The sequence below is a fragment of the Podarcis tiliguerta genome (assembly GCF_965153285.1).
Source record: "Podarcis tiliguerta genome assembly, chromosome: 6".
NCBI classification, from domain to species: Eukaryota; Metazoa; Chordata; class Lepidosauria; order Squamata; family Lacertidae; genus Podarcis; species Podarcis tiliguerta.
Genome location: NC_139539.1, coordinates 30,165,884 through 30,182,077, shown reverse-complemented (window position 1 = coordinate 30,182,077; position 16,194 = coordinate 30,165,884). Strand labels below are relative to the sequence as shown.

Here is a 16,194-nt window from a genome sequence, read left to right as displayed (position 1 = left end):
AACATTTAGAACATTATGTATTAGATACGACAGAACGTTATCAATACTTTTATTAGAACATACTGGCCTTATAATGCATTAAGTTAAAATTGCTTCTTAGAAAGAAAGGCAACATATTTAACAGTAAATAAGAAACATTTCCCTGGAAGAGTTTAGTTACGGGCAGGGCCTGTAAGTTACTGAAGAAAATGTGGCCCTTTATATGTCCAGCTGTCCTTTGTCAACAATAAATTGTTGGGAGTTTTTGTGTTGAATATATGCTATATGGTAATTTATGGACCTAATAGGTATCTAAGGCCATTTGCACAGAACAAAATATGTCTTTTATCAAAGTAATTGTTGAACTGAAATACAATTATCTTATATTTTGAAAATGTATATCCAGTTTTTGTTTCCTTTAAATTTTTTGGGGACCCCCAAAAGTGTGGGGCCCTAAGCTATAGCTTGTTTAGTTTACACATAAATCCTGAACTGGAGATATGGTGTAGATTGCGCAAATGGCAGGAGCTCGAGCCACGGATGGGGAATAAGATTCCCTCCAAAGGTCTGCAGCTACTGGCCATGCTGCATAGGGCATAGCTGTCAACTTTTCCTTTTGCTTGCGAGGAATCCTATTCGGAATAAGGGAATTTCCCTCAAAAAAAGGAAAACGTTGACAGCTATGGGATGGGGACCAACCACAGGTTCCCCATCCCTGAGCTTTAAACCCCATGTTTTGCCCCCTCACGCCTTCCCCTAAAACTCCAGCTCTGCTGAGGGGATCTGGCTTATCAGCCTCACGTCCAACCAGCCCCTTGAACTCCCTCCCTCCAAAAACAACACAGAACCACCCAGCAGAGACACAGAAGCCGCGAGCCACGCAGGCCGCCTTGACTGGAGGACTGCCGTCACGTGACCCCCGGCCCTGGCGGGAGGCGTCTTGCTGTATATGAAGGCAAGGCCGGGTGGTTGCTCAGTCTCTCGTCTCTACCGAGCAGGCTGCTGCTGCTGCGCGGTGTCCCTGCCTGGAAGCCGAGGGCGATGTCGAGCGGGAAGGGGGGAAGAGCCTTCAAGCGGCCCCGGCCCGCCAGCCCGGGCGACGGCTTCCACACGCCGGAGAAGCGCGTCTCCGTCTGCCGCGCCCCGGATCCCTGCGGGAGTCACCCGCGGGACTGGGGCATCGAGCAGGTGTGCGACTTCCTGCGAAGCAGCGGCTTCGATGACCCGGAGTTGCTGCGCTGCTTCCGAGGTAAGCGGGGGGGCGGGACGAGCGGGACCGGAGAGCCGCTTCGCCTGCGCAGCCTCGTTGCGCCGGGAATTTCAACCTCGGCGGACCTTAAAGGGGGCGCCCGGCTGAGGCGACGCTGCTGCTGCTGCCGCCGTTTCCTCCCTCGAGCGGTTCCCGCTTCCTGATGCCGTGAGGAGAGGCGGTTATGAAGTGGATTGCAGAGCCGCAGCATAACGGGCTCCGTCGCCTGAGGGTGGGGTTGGCTAGTCACGGCTGCTGCTTTGGTTCTGGAAAACCAGTAGGAAAATAGGAATGATCTCTGAACTTTCCTCGCAGGTCGACTAGGGGGCCGACGCAAAGAATATACTGTATATATATATGCGCGCCCTGGGGAGACTTGCTCTCCCGGTGCCCCAGAGGTTCGTCTTGGCGTAAGTTCCCAAAGGGGAAAGGCTATTCGTTCTGAGGAGTAAGACCCAGGATGGCTTGTTCTGAAGTCAATGGCCATAGGGCTACAGTATTATTATTATTATTATTATTATTATTATTATTATTATTATTATTATTATTATTAGAATGTATATACCGCCCTATACCCAGGGGTCTCGGGGCGGTTCACAGAATAAAATCAACATTTAAAACTACAAAATACGTAATAAAAATAAAAACAACAACCCAATAACTCCCCCCCCCAAAAAACCCCCACATTTTAAAAAGGCTGTGTCTTAAGAGTCATTTGCAGCGCAGTCTACTCCGGAGTAAGGTCTATTAAGCTCAGTGGGATTCACTCCCCGATAAGTGTTTAGGGTTGCTGCCTTAAATCCCCTTTTCCTTTTAACTTGGGTTGTATTTATTTATTTGATTTATATGCCGCCCTTCCTCCCAAAGGAGGAGCACTTCTTTCTCAAACAAGCCTTTTAGTTAAAAAGGATTGCAGGCCACCCCAGTCTGACTCAAATAACTCTACTCTGGCCTTTTGTCTTTCCAACAGGGAGGTAGACCCACCTGTTTGCCCTCTGACACAGAGCCCCTGCTCTGCTTTGTTCCCTTAATGACCCATCTTTAGCTGTCCATTGGCATTAACCAGCATTGATATGTTCTGTCTCTACTTGTAATGTTCTCAAAGAATAAGGAAATAACATTGGAAGCACATATTCTAATGGGGGAAAGATACATGCACCAAGTATGTATCAGAGGATCACCAAAGCATGTGCCATCAGGACACAACATCATTAAAGCTAGAAGTCAGGTCATTCGTTTATCCAGATCTAAAAATCCCCCACATTACTTTTCATGCATGCACTTTTGGGTTGGGGCAACTGGCTAAAATGTTTTAAAATATTTTTAACAATTCTAATTTTGGTTCCTCTGTTTTCTTTTTGTCAGGTTGATGTTGGTTAAATGTTTAGTTGGGGTTGGCAGTTAATTTTAATTTGGGTATAACTGTAAACTATTTATTATTGTTATTATGTTTTTAGGAGGCTAATTAGGTTAGTTAGCTTATGCCCAGTGCAAAATATTTCAGGTTGCACCAAAGCATACTTGCAGAAAAGAAATACTGGTGGCTCTTCATGTGAAAGTATGAATGAATACTGGCTTATTCCTGCATTGCAGGCAGTTGGACTAGATGACCCTCAGAGTTCCTTCCAACTCTACAATTCTATGATTTGAGGATGATGATGATTTATTTATTAGATTTATACCCGGCACCAAATGAGTACTAATTGGAACTCATGGGTCTCCTGTAAAGCAGGAATCAGAAATAAAGAAGAGTGTTATTGTTCTTAAATAAAAAACTAAAATAAATTTAGATTATATTAGTTACAGCATCAAAGCAGCCACTTTACCTACTGTTACCTAGTGGTGGTTACAGAACACCGCCCGCCCCCCCATTTGTCTAAGGAGGGAAGCATGTGCTCCAAGTAATACCAAATATGGCTTCTATTGATTATATGATTCTATAACATGTTAGATATAACTGTAGGGTCATCTAGTCCAACCCTCTGCAATACAGGAATCTTAACTAAAGCATCCGTGACAGATGGCCCTCCAACCTTTACTTAAAAACCTCCCATGAAGGGAGTAATTTTCTGGTACAGTGTGTGATGCACAGTGGGCTGCAGCTGGATAGGGAAAACAGGAAAATTCAATGGTGCTTCATTCTAATCTGTCTTTCTATTCATGTAAGACATCTCTGGGTCCAAGAATTCAGAATAGCATAGTTTCTTAACGTTCCTTACTTTTCAAGTGATTTTGTCATCTGCCCAGAGGATTTTGAATGATCAAGAATTTCAGAAACATAAATGTTAAGAGTAACAGAATAAGCTAACTGTTGTCTCCTTAATTCCTCAGGAAAAAAAATTGCTGGTTCATCTTTCCTTTACCTCACTGAATCAGAACTTGAAGAAATGGGAATTGGGTAAGGGAAACTTAAATCTATTGACATTTGAATTTGGCTGCAATCCTATATGTACCCTGGGAGTAAGTCCCATTGGATTTAGTGGGACATACTTCTGAATAGTCATACATAGGCTTGGACTGCTTGTGTTTCTAATTCCTAAATGGATCATTGCTATATTTAGTGCATACCTTGAGCTTTGTACATTTGCTAAAGAAATATAGATTAGTGACCCTGATCTTTTATCAGCAGAGGAGGAGGGAAGCTGCCTCGATTTCAACAGTGGTTCACATTAAACTGCAGTTCTGTTGCAATGAAGATTTAATGTGACATGCAAACCAAGCCAGTATGTAAAGCATTTTCATGAAATCAGGAAACTGAAACAGGACTTGAACTTGCCATATTGTGTAACGTAATTATTACAACATTAATCATCATAACAATGGATGTTACTTTTCTTCTCTGCGATCTCACACTTGACAGATGTCACTAAAACTGTATTAAAAGAATAGCTCAGTTGGTTAGACCATGGTGCTGATAACACCAAGGTTGCAGGTTCGATCCCTGTGTGGACCAGCTGCATATTCCTGCATTGCAGGGGGTTGGACTAGATGATCCTCAGGGTCCCTTCCAACTCTACAGTTCTATGATTCTATGATTCTATGAATACCTTTAATATTACACAATTTATGAAAAACACCTTTTTACACAGAGGGCTACTGGAATATTCTGCAGTTTTTGGTAATAAAACATAGTTGTTGTTTATGATGCAGAAATGCACCCCTTCCAGAATGATTTATGGCACTGCATAACATGCTAAGGCAAACCTTGGTTTAGTGAGATGGCACACGCTTCCAGAGAGCTGCTTATATCCACTTTCTCCTCCAAAGTTATTTTTGCTGTCATGCTGCGGTAAGTCAAAATTTTGCTTAGCATGTAATCCAGACGAGGGCCCATGGTTAGCCTCTCTACACCCTAACTATTTGTTATTGCTGGTGGTTAGTTAGGTGAGAGGTTAACCATGAGCCCTGGTTTGGATTACATGCCAAGCAAAATCTTTGCTTGGGTGATTGTGGTATAACAACAACAAAAAGGACTGGGAAGGAGTAAAGCAACTGTTAGGTTCTCTGCAGTAGCCTGCACAGTCTCATTAAACAAGGTTTGTCTTTGCATGTTGTTTAAATGAGCTTTCCTAGACAAAACCACCGTCAAATTAATGAAGCAAATATATGTTGATGACTGTGTGTGCAGAAACAGATGCACAAATAATGGAGCCTGTTCATGAAAATGGTGTATAGTCATCTTCTTTTGTACCACATTGGCAAATATTGGGTACAGGTTATAGTTTGGAGAAAGTATGTTTTAAAACCACTACAGTTTGACATCTGAATAAATCTTCATGGAATTGGTAGCGTTTAAGAGTATTCGGTTTCAGATCTTTTGAAGATCTTTTACTGAAAACTTTGAAAAATGTTTGCACTGAACAGTAACAATTAACTTAATGTTAGCGTCCACTAGATTATTTAATAAAATATGGAACGGTCAACTTAACTTATACTTGATAACTTTCAGGACCGGAGTGAGACAGAACCTTCTGAATTGTCTGAGCAAACTGGGACAAAGTCATGTTGACATAACGAAGGTGAGAGAAGCATTTACATTAATCTGAAAGCAATCTTAGTCTATTCCCAAATCCTTTATCCTTGAAAACCCACGTGGAGGACAGGTTAGGGACCAATAATTTATTTAGGTTAATTACCAATTTACCAATGGCTGTATGATGAGACTATATCTTCTGATTGTCAGGAGACTGGCACAGCTGAACTTTGTTTAGCCTCAGAGACCTTGAGATCAAAAGGCTCTCCCTCTGTACCCAGGCCTCTCTTACGCATACCAGGCTCCCAAGTTGTAAATTACTTGATAGCCTCCTTTACCTTTTTACAACCCAATCCACACTCAGGCCCCCAGCTGTGCCAGGGTCTACAAATCAGATAGCATCTCATCCTGCCTAGAGTCAAGATGTAATTGACTCACACCTCTAGAGAGTTTTACCTTACTCCTGCTGATTCAGCATTTGACATACCAAGATTTTCCAACTTCACTACAGGGTGTCTTCTAGTTTGTCTTGTATTTCTTGTGTTGACAAAGGTTTGTTATTTTTATAGAAGTCTACTGGACGATATAAGCCTTTGGTTTGCCAGGTTTTTATCTGGAGGTTTTGTGCTGCGTGATGGAATAATGCCAGGGGAATTAGTGGGGATGGGGTTGGGGATAGTTTGCCTATTTCTGTTTTCCATGCTTTGAGCATGGTCTGTGTGTACCTGTTAAGTGTTGTGTGAATTTTCCTTAGTTTGTTTGGGAGGAGTGGGTATTGTATGGTGCAGGTATTTCCAATTGTGTCCCTCTCTAGGTGTATTCATTGTTTTGTCTCATCTTCTAGTATATATGGGATCATATGGCGTATTTGGTTGGCACTGTAATATGCTTCTATGTTGGGGATTCCCCATCCTTCTTCTGAGGTAGGGAGGTGCAGGTATTTGGGGCTTATTCTTGGTTTTTTGTATGAGAAGATAAAGGAGTAGTTTTCTCTGCCATTTGTGGAGTTGGGTTTGGGGAATCCAGATTGGGAGGGTTTGGAATAGGTAGGTCAGTCAATTGCTTTGAGGGGGGAAATCACGTTTTGCTTGATCAGAAATTCTCCAATGTTTTTGTTTTTTGTTTATAGCTTAGCTCAAAGAACAAATGTATGATTTTTTTCTGAAAAAAATTATCTGAATCTGGACAAACTTCTTATCACATTTCATGTTCTCAACATCTATTTTATTTGCGTGTGCTACTTGTCAGTCAGTTAAGAAATTAAAACCTTTTGTTTTATGGCAGCCATATTGGTGGCATCCGTCTGTCTCAAGAGACAGTGGAGTGTGTCTCCGAGGGTGAAGTCAAATGGCTGTGTTAGCAGCATCAAAATGACCTCTCCAGGATGCAAGCTTGGACAGTATATATGGAGGTCCTTGGATGCCCAGATGACAAGATCCCACTCTCAACCTCACTAATGTAGTTCAAAGGAAAGCAGAGCAATACATTTGGCACCTGCTTGGCTGCAGGAGTTGCCAGAAGGATGCATACAAGGCGCCATCCAACCGTCTTAGGGCTCCACTCTGGATTTGAGTAGGGTTTACTCCTTAGTCTTTTCTTCTCCCAAAGATATACCTCAAGTCAGTGGAGGATTGGGGTCGGTTTTCCTTCTCCTAGATCAACTACCTTCCCAGGTTGATGAGGTCCATCTGCCCCTCACTTCCCTCTACAACATGTGCAGTATCCACCTTCTTGACTGTGGGACCTATTGGTCTTGTCTGCTAAATCTGCTGGAGCTCATCTTGGCATACAGGGGCAGCCAGAGATGCTTTTCGTTATCCGGTGATTGTACTAGCTTTTGAGTACAGTGGTACCTCGGGTGACATACACTTCAGGTTACAGACTCCGCTAACCCAGAAATAGTGCTTCAGGTTAAGAAATTTGCTTCAGGATGAGAACAGAAATCATGCTCCGGCGGCAGCGGGAGGCCACATTAGCTAAAGTGGTGCTTCAGGTTAAGAACAGTTTCAGGTTAAGAACGGACCTCCAGAACGAATTAAGTTCTTAACCCGAGGTACCACTGTATAGTGAAAGCAAGTGAAAGTTAAAGTGTTTTCTTCTGGTGCTTTTCATATATCTGCAATAATTTTACATTTTGTTTTACATCTTCCAGGTATTTAATGACCCCATTCATGGTCACATTGAAATGCATCCTCTTCTTGTTCGGATCATTGACACACCTCAATTTCAGCGTCTAAGATACATCAAACAATTGGGTGGCACTTATTATGTTTTCCCAGGAGCATCACACAACCGTTTTGAGCATTCCCTTGGGTAAGGCACAAGTTCTTTTTGCAGATCTCTGGTTTTTTTGAACTGGTATACGCCACCAGTCAGGTTACTGCAGACTGGTTGTGCCTCTGAACATAAGTAATTGCAGTTTCATTGAATTCCATAGCACTGCTGTGGTAAAGCAACCATCCACCTGCCCTCTGCCACCCGGCCACCTGCCCTGTTTCAGCCCCCCCCGGCCAGACAGGACCCCTGAGTAGCCCAGGCAAGCGGAGGTTACTCCTTTACAAGACAGGACAAAATATACTGGTAGCTGCCACCACCCCTTTAACCCGGGGAACTCCAAGCCACAGCCTCAAGGGGAAGGCTGCGCCTTAATTAGTCCGGTTTCCCCCCAACCCTGCAGTTTATCTCTGCAGGCAGAAATATACACGGTAGGCGTAACCAAACGGAAGGCAAGGATTAGCTAATTCCCAGAAAGGCACACAACTAAAACAGTTTCTTTGCTAAAAAAATTTATTTTAAAAAAGAAGAACAGAAGAACACATGCAAACGTGCAGGCACATCACTTGAGGGTTACAGATGCAAAATAAGAACATTGTAAAATATAACTAACTCTCTACTTACAGCACACTACTGATAGGTTAGGATAGAAAAGTCTTTAAGTCCATGGATGAAACGAGCAGCAATTCTCCAACACAATAGGCGGTGATTGTCGGCTAATTAGGTGTAGCTTCCAGCCGGGCTCAATGCGGATTTGCAAAGAGCACTTGACCATTCATTTCTCAAGTCTCTTATCCCCAATACACACGTGGGACCGGAACCCCAAGACCAATCATAACTTTAGATTATTTTCAAATTCACCAATGACTGACTAGCTAATTAATCCATCTAACACTTGGCAGCTGGAGCAATTAAGAACCCAGAGCCAGATCAAGGGGTGTCCTCCCTTCCTTGATGGTATGCAGTTGTAACCACTTAGGGAGATAACATCAGTGAGAAAATGGGAACAGCATAGGACCCAGGTGTTAGGTCCTTCAGTAAATCAGTTTATTCCTCTCCCCCATAAACTGCTCATCCTGGAGCCTGTTAGTCTCGGGTTAAAGCAACAGAATTCCTTTCCCAGGGTCCTTGTGGCTTGCTGGTTTCCCACAAGGCTTCACTCCCTCCTTTAACCAAGGAATGGCTTTCAGAAATATACTAACTTTACTACAACTGCTACTTGTAACAGGGAGTCCTTGGAGCACCCCACAATCGCCTAACCTTGACTCTCTTAGGTTCAGGTCGGGGTCACAAGCAAGAGACTTCAAAGCAGGACATAGAAGCCAAATAGCAGCCAGTAAGCCTGATGTTTATTGTTGCAATAAACTACAATGGTACCTCAGGTTACATACGCTTCAGGTTACAGACTTCGCTAACCCAGAAATAGTGCTTCAGGTTAAGAACTTTGCTTCAGGATGAGAACAGAAATTGTGCTCTAGCGGTGCGGCGGCAGCAGGAGGCCCCATTAGCTAAAGTGGTGCTTCAGGTTAAGAACAGTTTCAGGTTAAATATGGACCTCCGGAACGAATTAAGTGGTTAACCTGAGGTACCACTGTACTACAAAGATGAAGCAGCCAGAAGCCTCGATCAGCGGGTTACATCAGTATTTCAAAGGCTCTCATAATACATCTTGGGATGCATCACTAAGACATCATAGATATGTCACAGAAAAGGTGTGATCTCAGAACCTGAGATCCAGGCATGCCCCTGTCACTCAAATATAGTCTTTTACACTTACTCCATCACAGTACAAAGGAAAGTATTTACAGTTTCCAGGTCCCTGAGTCAAGTCAAATCTTTGTCTTGACCAGGCTTGATTCCACTATGGGGTGGTTAGGCATTGTGATTGAGATGATTATCTGTCTGACACTCTTGGGGCAGAATATCAGTCATGACTGCTTGGGAAGGCCCTGCAGACACTTATGGTGGGCTCTCTCACCCTTCCCCTTATGCCTCACTTCTCTGGATCCTAAAAGCTATTGGAACTGAGAAGATTGATACAACAAGTGATTTCTTATGAATTTCGAAAGTTTTCCCATTGATCTAGTACATAGATACATTTATCAGTGAATTGCTACATTTGGTATTGACACTTTCCCTGTTTTTCTTTGTTGGAGACCTGTTACTCAGCGGTGAGTCAAGGCTCCTGAGCTGAGCTTCCCTTGCAGATGCAATACCTTTGCAGATATGTTGCTGTTGTCTCTTGACACTAGGGGATTGGTTTGACAGGTGAAAGGCAGGAAAATGTGTGTGTGAGTGAATGGTTTGGTAATGTGCAGTGGAGACTCTTTTGTCTCTGCCTTGTGGTGTGGTGTGGGGGTCTCTCACCCCCCTTCCAATTTCCCGGTAACATACTTAACTTCCATTAAAGGAGATTTACATTTAACATATCTGTAAAAGTTAGAAGTACCCTTCATCTCATATGCTGGTGTGTTCAATATTTGATTTCCTGAGGATGTAGGCTCACCAAACCCAAACTCAACTAAGTAAGCAGATTTTCTGACACTGAGTTTTCCCACTAAAACTCATGGATGAAAATAAATGCTATTTGCTTTGACAGTAGGGCTGTGTTCTTGCTTGCTTGCTTTCCTAAGAATGCACTTTGTTGGTGGATAGAGAGGCCTGCTGATGTGATTGGAACCTTTAAAAAAAAACATTTTAAGGCAGCATTGTATGAAATTTGCAAGCATAGTAAGAGAGGAAGTTTAGTTGCATTTCCTCCCCTAGTTTATTTTAAGCCATTTCAGCCGAAGATATGTTTTTTCCCCAGTCTTAGCACTAAGCATCACAGCACTGAAATCAGGGATAGACCACAGCCTGCCTTTTAAGAGTACAAAGCAGCTCCCCCCCCCCACTTCAGTGCTGGTGGGGGTGGGGAAAGGCTGCCTTTTAACTTCCACAGAGCCTTTTCAGCAGAGTAAAAAAACAGCATTTATAGTCATTGTACCCTAGTGCTGGGAATGCTGATTTTGTATGTGTGCACATTTATACATGCATGTTTGTGTGTGAGTGTATGTTTGAGTTTTGGACTGCATGTGTGAGAGAGTGAAAGTGTGTGCTATGTCCTGTATGTCAAGTGGCATGTGGGCCTTGGAGATGTGGCTGACCAGCAATGTGGTCCTTGGATCAGCCTTGCTCTAGAGGTTTGCAGTTCACGAGCTAATTAAATTGAGTGGTATTTCACAATATATAATGTGGGGCAAGTTTTTATTTTATTTATAACCGTAAAATTTAAGAACTGGAGAGCTGAACCTTTTGCCTTCTTGCAACAGGGTCGGCTATCTAGCAGGCCGTTTGATCCGGGCACTGCAGAAGCGACAACCAGAGTTGGACATCAACCAAAGGGATATTTTGTGCGTCCAGATTGCTGGTCTTTGTCATGATTTGGGTAAGCCACTTCCCAAATGTCTTAATGAAGCAATTTATGCACGCTAGGTAAAGATGAACTGCATAATTCCTACTTTCAGGTCATGGCCCATTTTCACACATGTATGATGGAAGGTTCATCCCTCGTGTTTGTCCAGGAACTGCATGGAAGGTGGGTATGCAACCAGTTATTACTGCTTTCTTTTTTAAAGGGAATGCTGCCTTGCCTAAAAATATGTTAACCACATTTAACAGTTATAGTGTTTTATAGTCAAAGTACCCAGACATTTCCTGAAGTTTTTTTTTTCTTTTTTAAAGTTACCATATTGTTGAAATATAGTCACTAAAATTCCTACTGTTTATCTACCACTCTCTTCTGCCTTAGTCAGACCCCACCTGGAGCACTGTGTCCAGTTCTGGGGGTTGAGGAAATTGGGTATGTTTAGCCTGGAGAAGAGGTGACTGAGAGACAGTATGATAGCCATCTTCAGTTAGCTGAATCGCTGTCACATGGGACTTGGAGCAAGCTTGATTTCTGTTGCTTTAGTGGGTAGGACCTGAACCATTTGATTCAAATTACAAGAAAGAAGATTCTGACAAAACATGGAATGGACTCACTCAGAAAGTGGTGAAGTTCATTGGAGGTTTCTAAACAGGTTGGATGACCATTTGTCGGGGATTGTTTACTTGCTTTGCAAGGAGTTAGACTAGATGGCCCTTGGGGTCCCTTCAACCCCACAATTCTATGAATTTTCTCCGTCCTTTCTTCTCACAGAGATTATGTTCCATTAACCTTTCTAGGGTCTTCTTTCAGTAGCTTCTCTGCTTCATTTGCTGTTCTAAGTACTTTCTATTTTCAGCCATCTCAGGTTATTGAACATTCCATTGCTTATCAGGAATTAGTGATTTCAGCTGCTGAGCTGCAGCAAGAATGTGAAACTAGGAAACAACTCTTCTCCCCCCCTGCTGGTATTTGTTTGCTATTGCAGCAGTGGGAGATCCAGCATTATGCTTGAATGAGGGAACCTGATTTAAAGAAACTCTGGCTTGTTTAACAAGCTAGTTAAATTTGCTTTTTATGGCACTTTAAATATTTTGTTTTAAACCAGAATCCCTGGATAAAATCTGTCATTAAGCTGGGATTTTGCAGAAGTGAAAATGAACTCTGTTCAAGCTCCTGTGAGGGGAGCAGGAGCACACACACACAATGCTTTGCTTCAGGCTCATCCACCTGACATTAAACCATGGCGTAATGTTGTCTTAATGTTTTTGCATTCAGTTATGATGGCTTGTTTAGACAGCATATGCTTTGATTAATAATAATTAAAACTTCATTTTGTGTAGCATGAAGATGCTTCTGTTAAGATGTTTGAACACTTGATTGATTCCAATGATCTAAGACCAGTCTTGAAGTATTATGGTCTCAAGCCGGATGAAGATATAGACTTTATCAAAGAGCAGATAGCAGGACCCATTAAGACTGAAAAAAGCAGGAGTTCAGTAAGTCTTCTGCTTTGTAAATACTGTGCAATTTAATGGAATATAATGCTTAATAGCATTATCTTTTTTGAAGGAAAATTGGCAGGTGTTGCATGTGGGAGATTCATTATTTTTTGTGAAACATTGGTTGTTGAGCTTTTTATAGATCTTGGAAGAGGGGCCATAGTTCAACAGCAAAGCATATGCTTTGTGTTCATAATATTCCACTCTGTTCTACCATTTCCAGTTAAAAAATGCACAGCAGCAGAGCTGCTTAATGCTTCGGTATGAAGCTTTGGAGAATCGTTATGCATTAGGGTAGATCGAAGAATGATCTGAGCTGCTTCATACTTCATGCAATTCTGTGCATGTCTATGCAGATACAAGTATTGCTGAGTAAGCTTGCAAAAGACAGAGGTGCATCTAATGGTTCCCTTCCTTTTGGATGAAGGGAATATTTGCAAGTGACACAATAATAGGTCACCCTGCAGGCACTTCATTTGCTTGTCCTGATATTTGGATAAAAGTGAATCTTTATTCAATAAATATTTTTCTGTGAACATCTTTTAAAGAGTGATGTACAAGTATAAAAATGGCAGCCACCAAAACAATGCAAAATATGTTAAAAACAGCCAAACTTTTAAATCATCTTTAAAAGCCACCACAAAAGCAAGCACACTATAAATCAAATAGTAATACTGTTTTTGCAGCCCAGTTCAAATTAACTGTTAAAAGTGACTGAGGAAAAAATGGGTTTCCAGGGTTGGATTCAAAATATAAAGCTGGAGTTTGCCTAATATCACAGGGAATTGAATTTCCTAAATGTGCTGCTGTGGCCAACAATGTCCTGTTCCGTGTACTTGCCAATCTGATTGAAACCAGTTCTCCAGGAAGGAGTAGTACTACTTAGACCCAAACCAGACAATTGACCGATAAGAAATACAGTCCAGGAGAACCAATAGGGCTGTGCTCCTTGCATTCATATTCCAGTGTAAGTTAATTACTTGGCTAGCCAAGGTTTTTTCCATCACAAAACTAGGCTGTGATTATTAGCTCCACCAATTTTTATCTCTTATTAATAAAGTATTGGCAGGTATCAATTAATCTGTTCCAGCATGTGCAAAGAGTTCTTAGAACCCTGCTTCCTTGCCAGTTTGGTGCTCAGAGTAGATTGCTTTATTGTAATGTATTATTTGCTTTTGGGTATTTCCACCCCTTTCTCCAGTGGCCTTACCGTGGGCGACCTGAAGAAAAAGGCTTTCTTTATGAGATAGTGGCCAACAAAACAAGTGGCATCGATGTTGATAAATGGGATTACTTTGCCAGGTATGGATCATGCTCATTTTAACGCATTTGGAAGATTTATTTTATAGATAAACAATACTGGGAATATTTTACCTATAGACAAACCAATTAATGGAATATCCTATTGGTCCAAGTTAAATGGGATATATATCTATCATTAAAAACTCGTTATCTTTAAATACTGTATGGTGCCATACCATATAAACTGTATGCTTGCTGGTTAACCCTGCATTTTGTTATATTGAAAACTAATAAAAATACTTGAAAAAAAAATATCTAAGTGAGAGAGCCAGTATGAGCAGGATATAGACTATGAATGAGGAACCTGTGGCACTCCAGATGTTGCACTCCAGCTCCCATCAACCTCAGCCAGGATGGGCAATGGTTGGGGATGGTTCAGCAACATCTGGAGGGCCCAGGTCCCCCACCTCTCATATAGAGAGATACCTAGCCCAGGTATTTCTCCGTGTACATGTACTCCATATACTTTCTATGATTTTATTCTATGGTCTTGTGTTGTTGTAAGCCACTGTGATATATTTTTATGATGCAGGGCATATGAATATTTTTATAAATAAATTTAGTATCTATATGCAGCTGCACATATGAACCAAGAGAAGTCATGCATATTTTAAACCAGTGCCTGGGCTAGATGAGGGCTGGATGGAAACCCTATGGATGGGCTGTTCAGCAGTTCTGATGGGTTTCCATTCCCTCTGAGGGTTGTAGTGTGCTCCTAGATCCATTGCTGTCACTAGAGACTCAAGTGACCTCAGTAGCTCATGGTGCCCACTACCAACTTCGGTAAGTTTACAAACTACAACTGTTTCTGAATGGGGAAAAGAAGCAATCCTTGTTGGAGATAGCAACCACTCTCTGGAATACTCTGCTTTGGGTAATTCATGAGGTAGAGATCATAATGGCCCTTGAACAACTTTTCAGAATATGTTGCCTATGTTTTCTGGACTGTGTCTGACTCTTAGTGTTTAATTTTTTTGTTTTGTAGACTTGCTCAGTTTTATTTGTGAAATACAGCTGTGTTCTGTTTTTATCACATGTTTGTATTTTTGTTGTTTTTATGGAAACCACTTGGAGATTTTCACTATCTTAAGCAGTTTAAATAACATTTAGCAATATTTTTCAAACTAAACAGTGTCCCATTTCATACATCACTTTAAACCAAACCATGGCTGAGTGTTGGGGTTCCGAGGGAGGAGATGGCAGCTACTTCGCTCTTCTCTAGTTCTGCTGCTGTGCTGAGCTAAGCCATGGCTTGGCTTAGTGTGTCACGCAGGCTTGTGTTTTAACTCTCTCCAGTGAGCTGTCACTTCGTTCTCTGGTTTAAGACCCTTGGTTTTTCCAGGAGAATTCTGAGCCAAACTATGGATTAGTGCAGCAGAACAGCCTGGGAGGAGCAAAGCAGCTGCAGGTTCATGATAAACCACAATTCGTCTGAAGATAATTGCAGTTGCTATTATAGAAGTGTGTCTGGAGATTATATATCTATATTTTGGGAATATGAAAAATATATAGAGTCTCAAAGAATCCCCTGAGAGTCCTTTTACATTATTTAAAGATGAGGTCCCTAGTGAAGCCATCTTCCTGATCCCTCCCCCTAATTTTAAAATGTTCCCCCCCTTCCTTGGTCCATGCAACTCCTCAATTTGTAAGTGAATGACCTTACCTCCTGCCTGTTTCTGGAATATATTTAGGGATTGTCACCATCTTGGAATCCAGAACAACTTTGATTATGTACGCTTCATTAAATTTGCTCGTGTCTGTGAATTTGAGGGAAAGAAGCATATTTGTACCCGTGACAAGGTAAGCTTTCTTGAGGAAAGTAGAGAATGCCAAGTAAAATAGTGTTGGCAGCTTGAAAAACTCGCCGTTAAATTTTTGTCTTTTTCGTTCTTCTATCCCCCCACCCCCATTTTCAGGGAGCTCAGGGAAACACCGTCTCATTTTGCTGTCACTCAGTGTTGAGAGGCAAATTAACCTGAAAGCTAATGTTTACACAAAGCCACCCAGTGAGCTTTATGACTGTGGGTATAATGAGTCCAGATGGAGATAAACTTGCAGTCTGCTAGTGCTGCATACATTGAGAAGTGCATTTCCAATAGGAGACAGTGCAATATATGTTTTCTCTGTTGTTTGAGAACAGAAAGTTTGAGGGGGGAAAATGGATTTTGGGAGCACGAGGTATTGGCCAAGCCATTACCTTTCATCTCAACCAGCCGCACTACATGTAGGGAGTATATAGGCTTACTATAGCATATGGTTGACCATGTGGTGATGGGTCGGAGTTGGTGTTTAAGGGCCATAAATGAGAACATAAAAAGAATCCTGCTGGATCAGACTAAAAGTACGTTGAATTCAACCTTACGTTCTTGCCATAGCCAGCCAGATGCCTGTGGGAAGCCCACAAAGAGAACATGAGCAGAACAACATTCCCCTGCTTGTCATATGCAGAGACTGGTTTTTAGAGGCATACTGCTTCTGATAATAGAGTTAATATAGCCATCATGACTAT

General features: G+C 42.0%; 2 protein-coding genes across 4 annotated transcripts in view; both read left to right on the top strand.

The window, feature by feature from the left end:
* Positions 1-16,194, top strand: part of LOC310679188 (deoxynucleoside triphosphate triphosphohydrolase SAMHD1-like) — a 58,010-nt gene that overhangs the window by 31,842 nt on the left and 9,974 nt on the right. The gene's annotated exons all lie outside the window — the stretch shown is intronic.
* SAMHD1 (SAM and HD domain containing deoxynucleoside triphosphate triphosphohydrolase 1) overlaps positions 1-16,194 on the top strand; it is a 29,617-nt gene that overhangs the window by 3,449 nt on the left and 9,974 nt on the right. Inside the window, exons 2-10 of one of the 3 annotated variants that reach the window (XM_083444001.1) lie at positions 978-1,228; positions 3,560-3,626; positions 5,178-5,247; positions 7,354-7,514; positions 10,787-10,902; positions 10,982-11,052; positions 12,225-12,380; positions 13,585-13,685; positions 15,377-15,485. In XM_083444001.1, the coding sequence (XP_083300127.1) occupies positions 1,021-1,228; positions 3,560-3,626; positions 5,178-5,247; positions 7,354-7,514; positions 10,787-10,902; positions 10,982-11,052; positions 12,225-12,380; positions 13,585-13,685; positions 15,377-15,485 (1,059 nt within the window). In that variant the 5' untranslated portion in view covers positions 978-1,020. Of the gene's footprint in view, positions 1-977; positions 1,229-1,310; positions 1,639-3,559; positions 3,627-5,177; positions 5,248-7,353; positions 7,515-10,786; positions 10,903-10,981; positions 11,053-12,224; positions 12,381-13,584; positions 13,686-15,376; positions 15,486-16,194 lie in introns of those variants that run through there. The other 2 variants (XM_083444003.1, XM_083444002.1) reach the window with 2 other exon arrangements.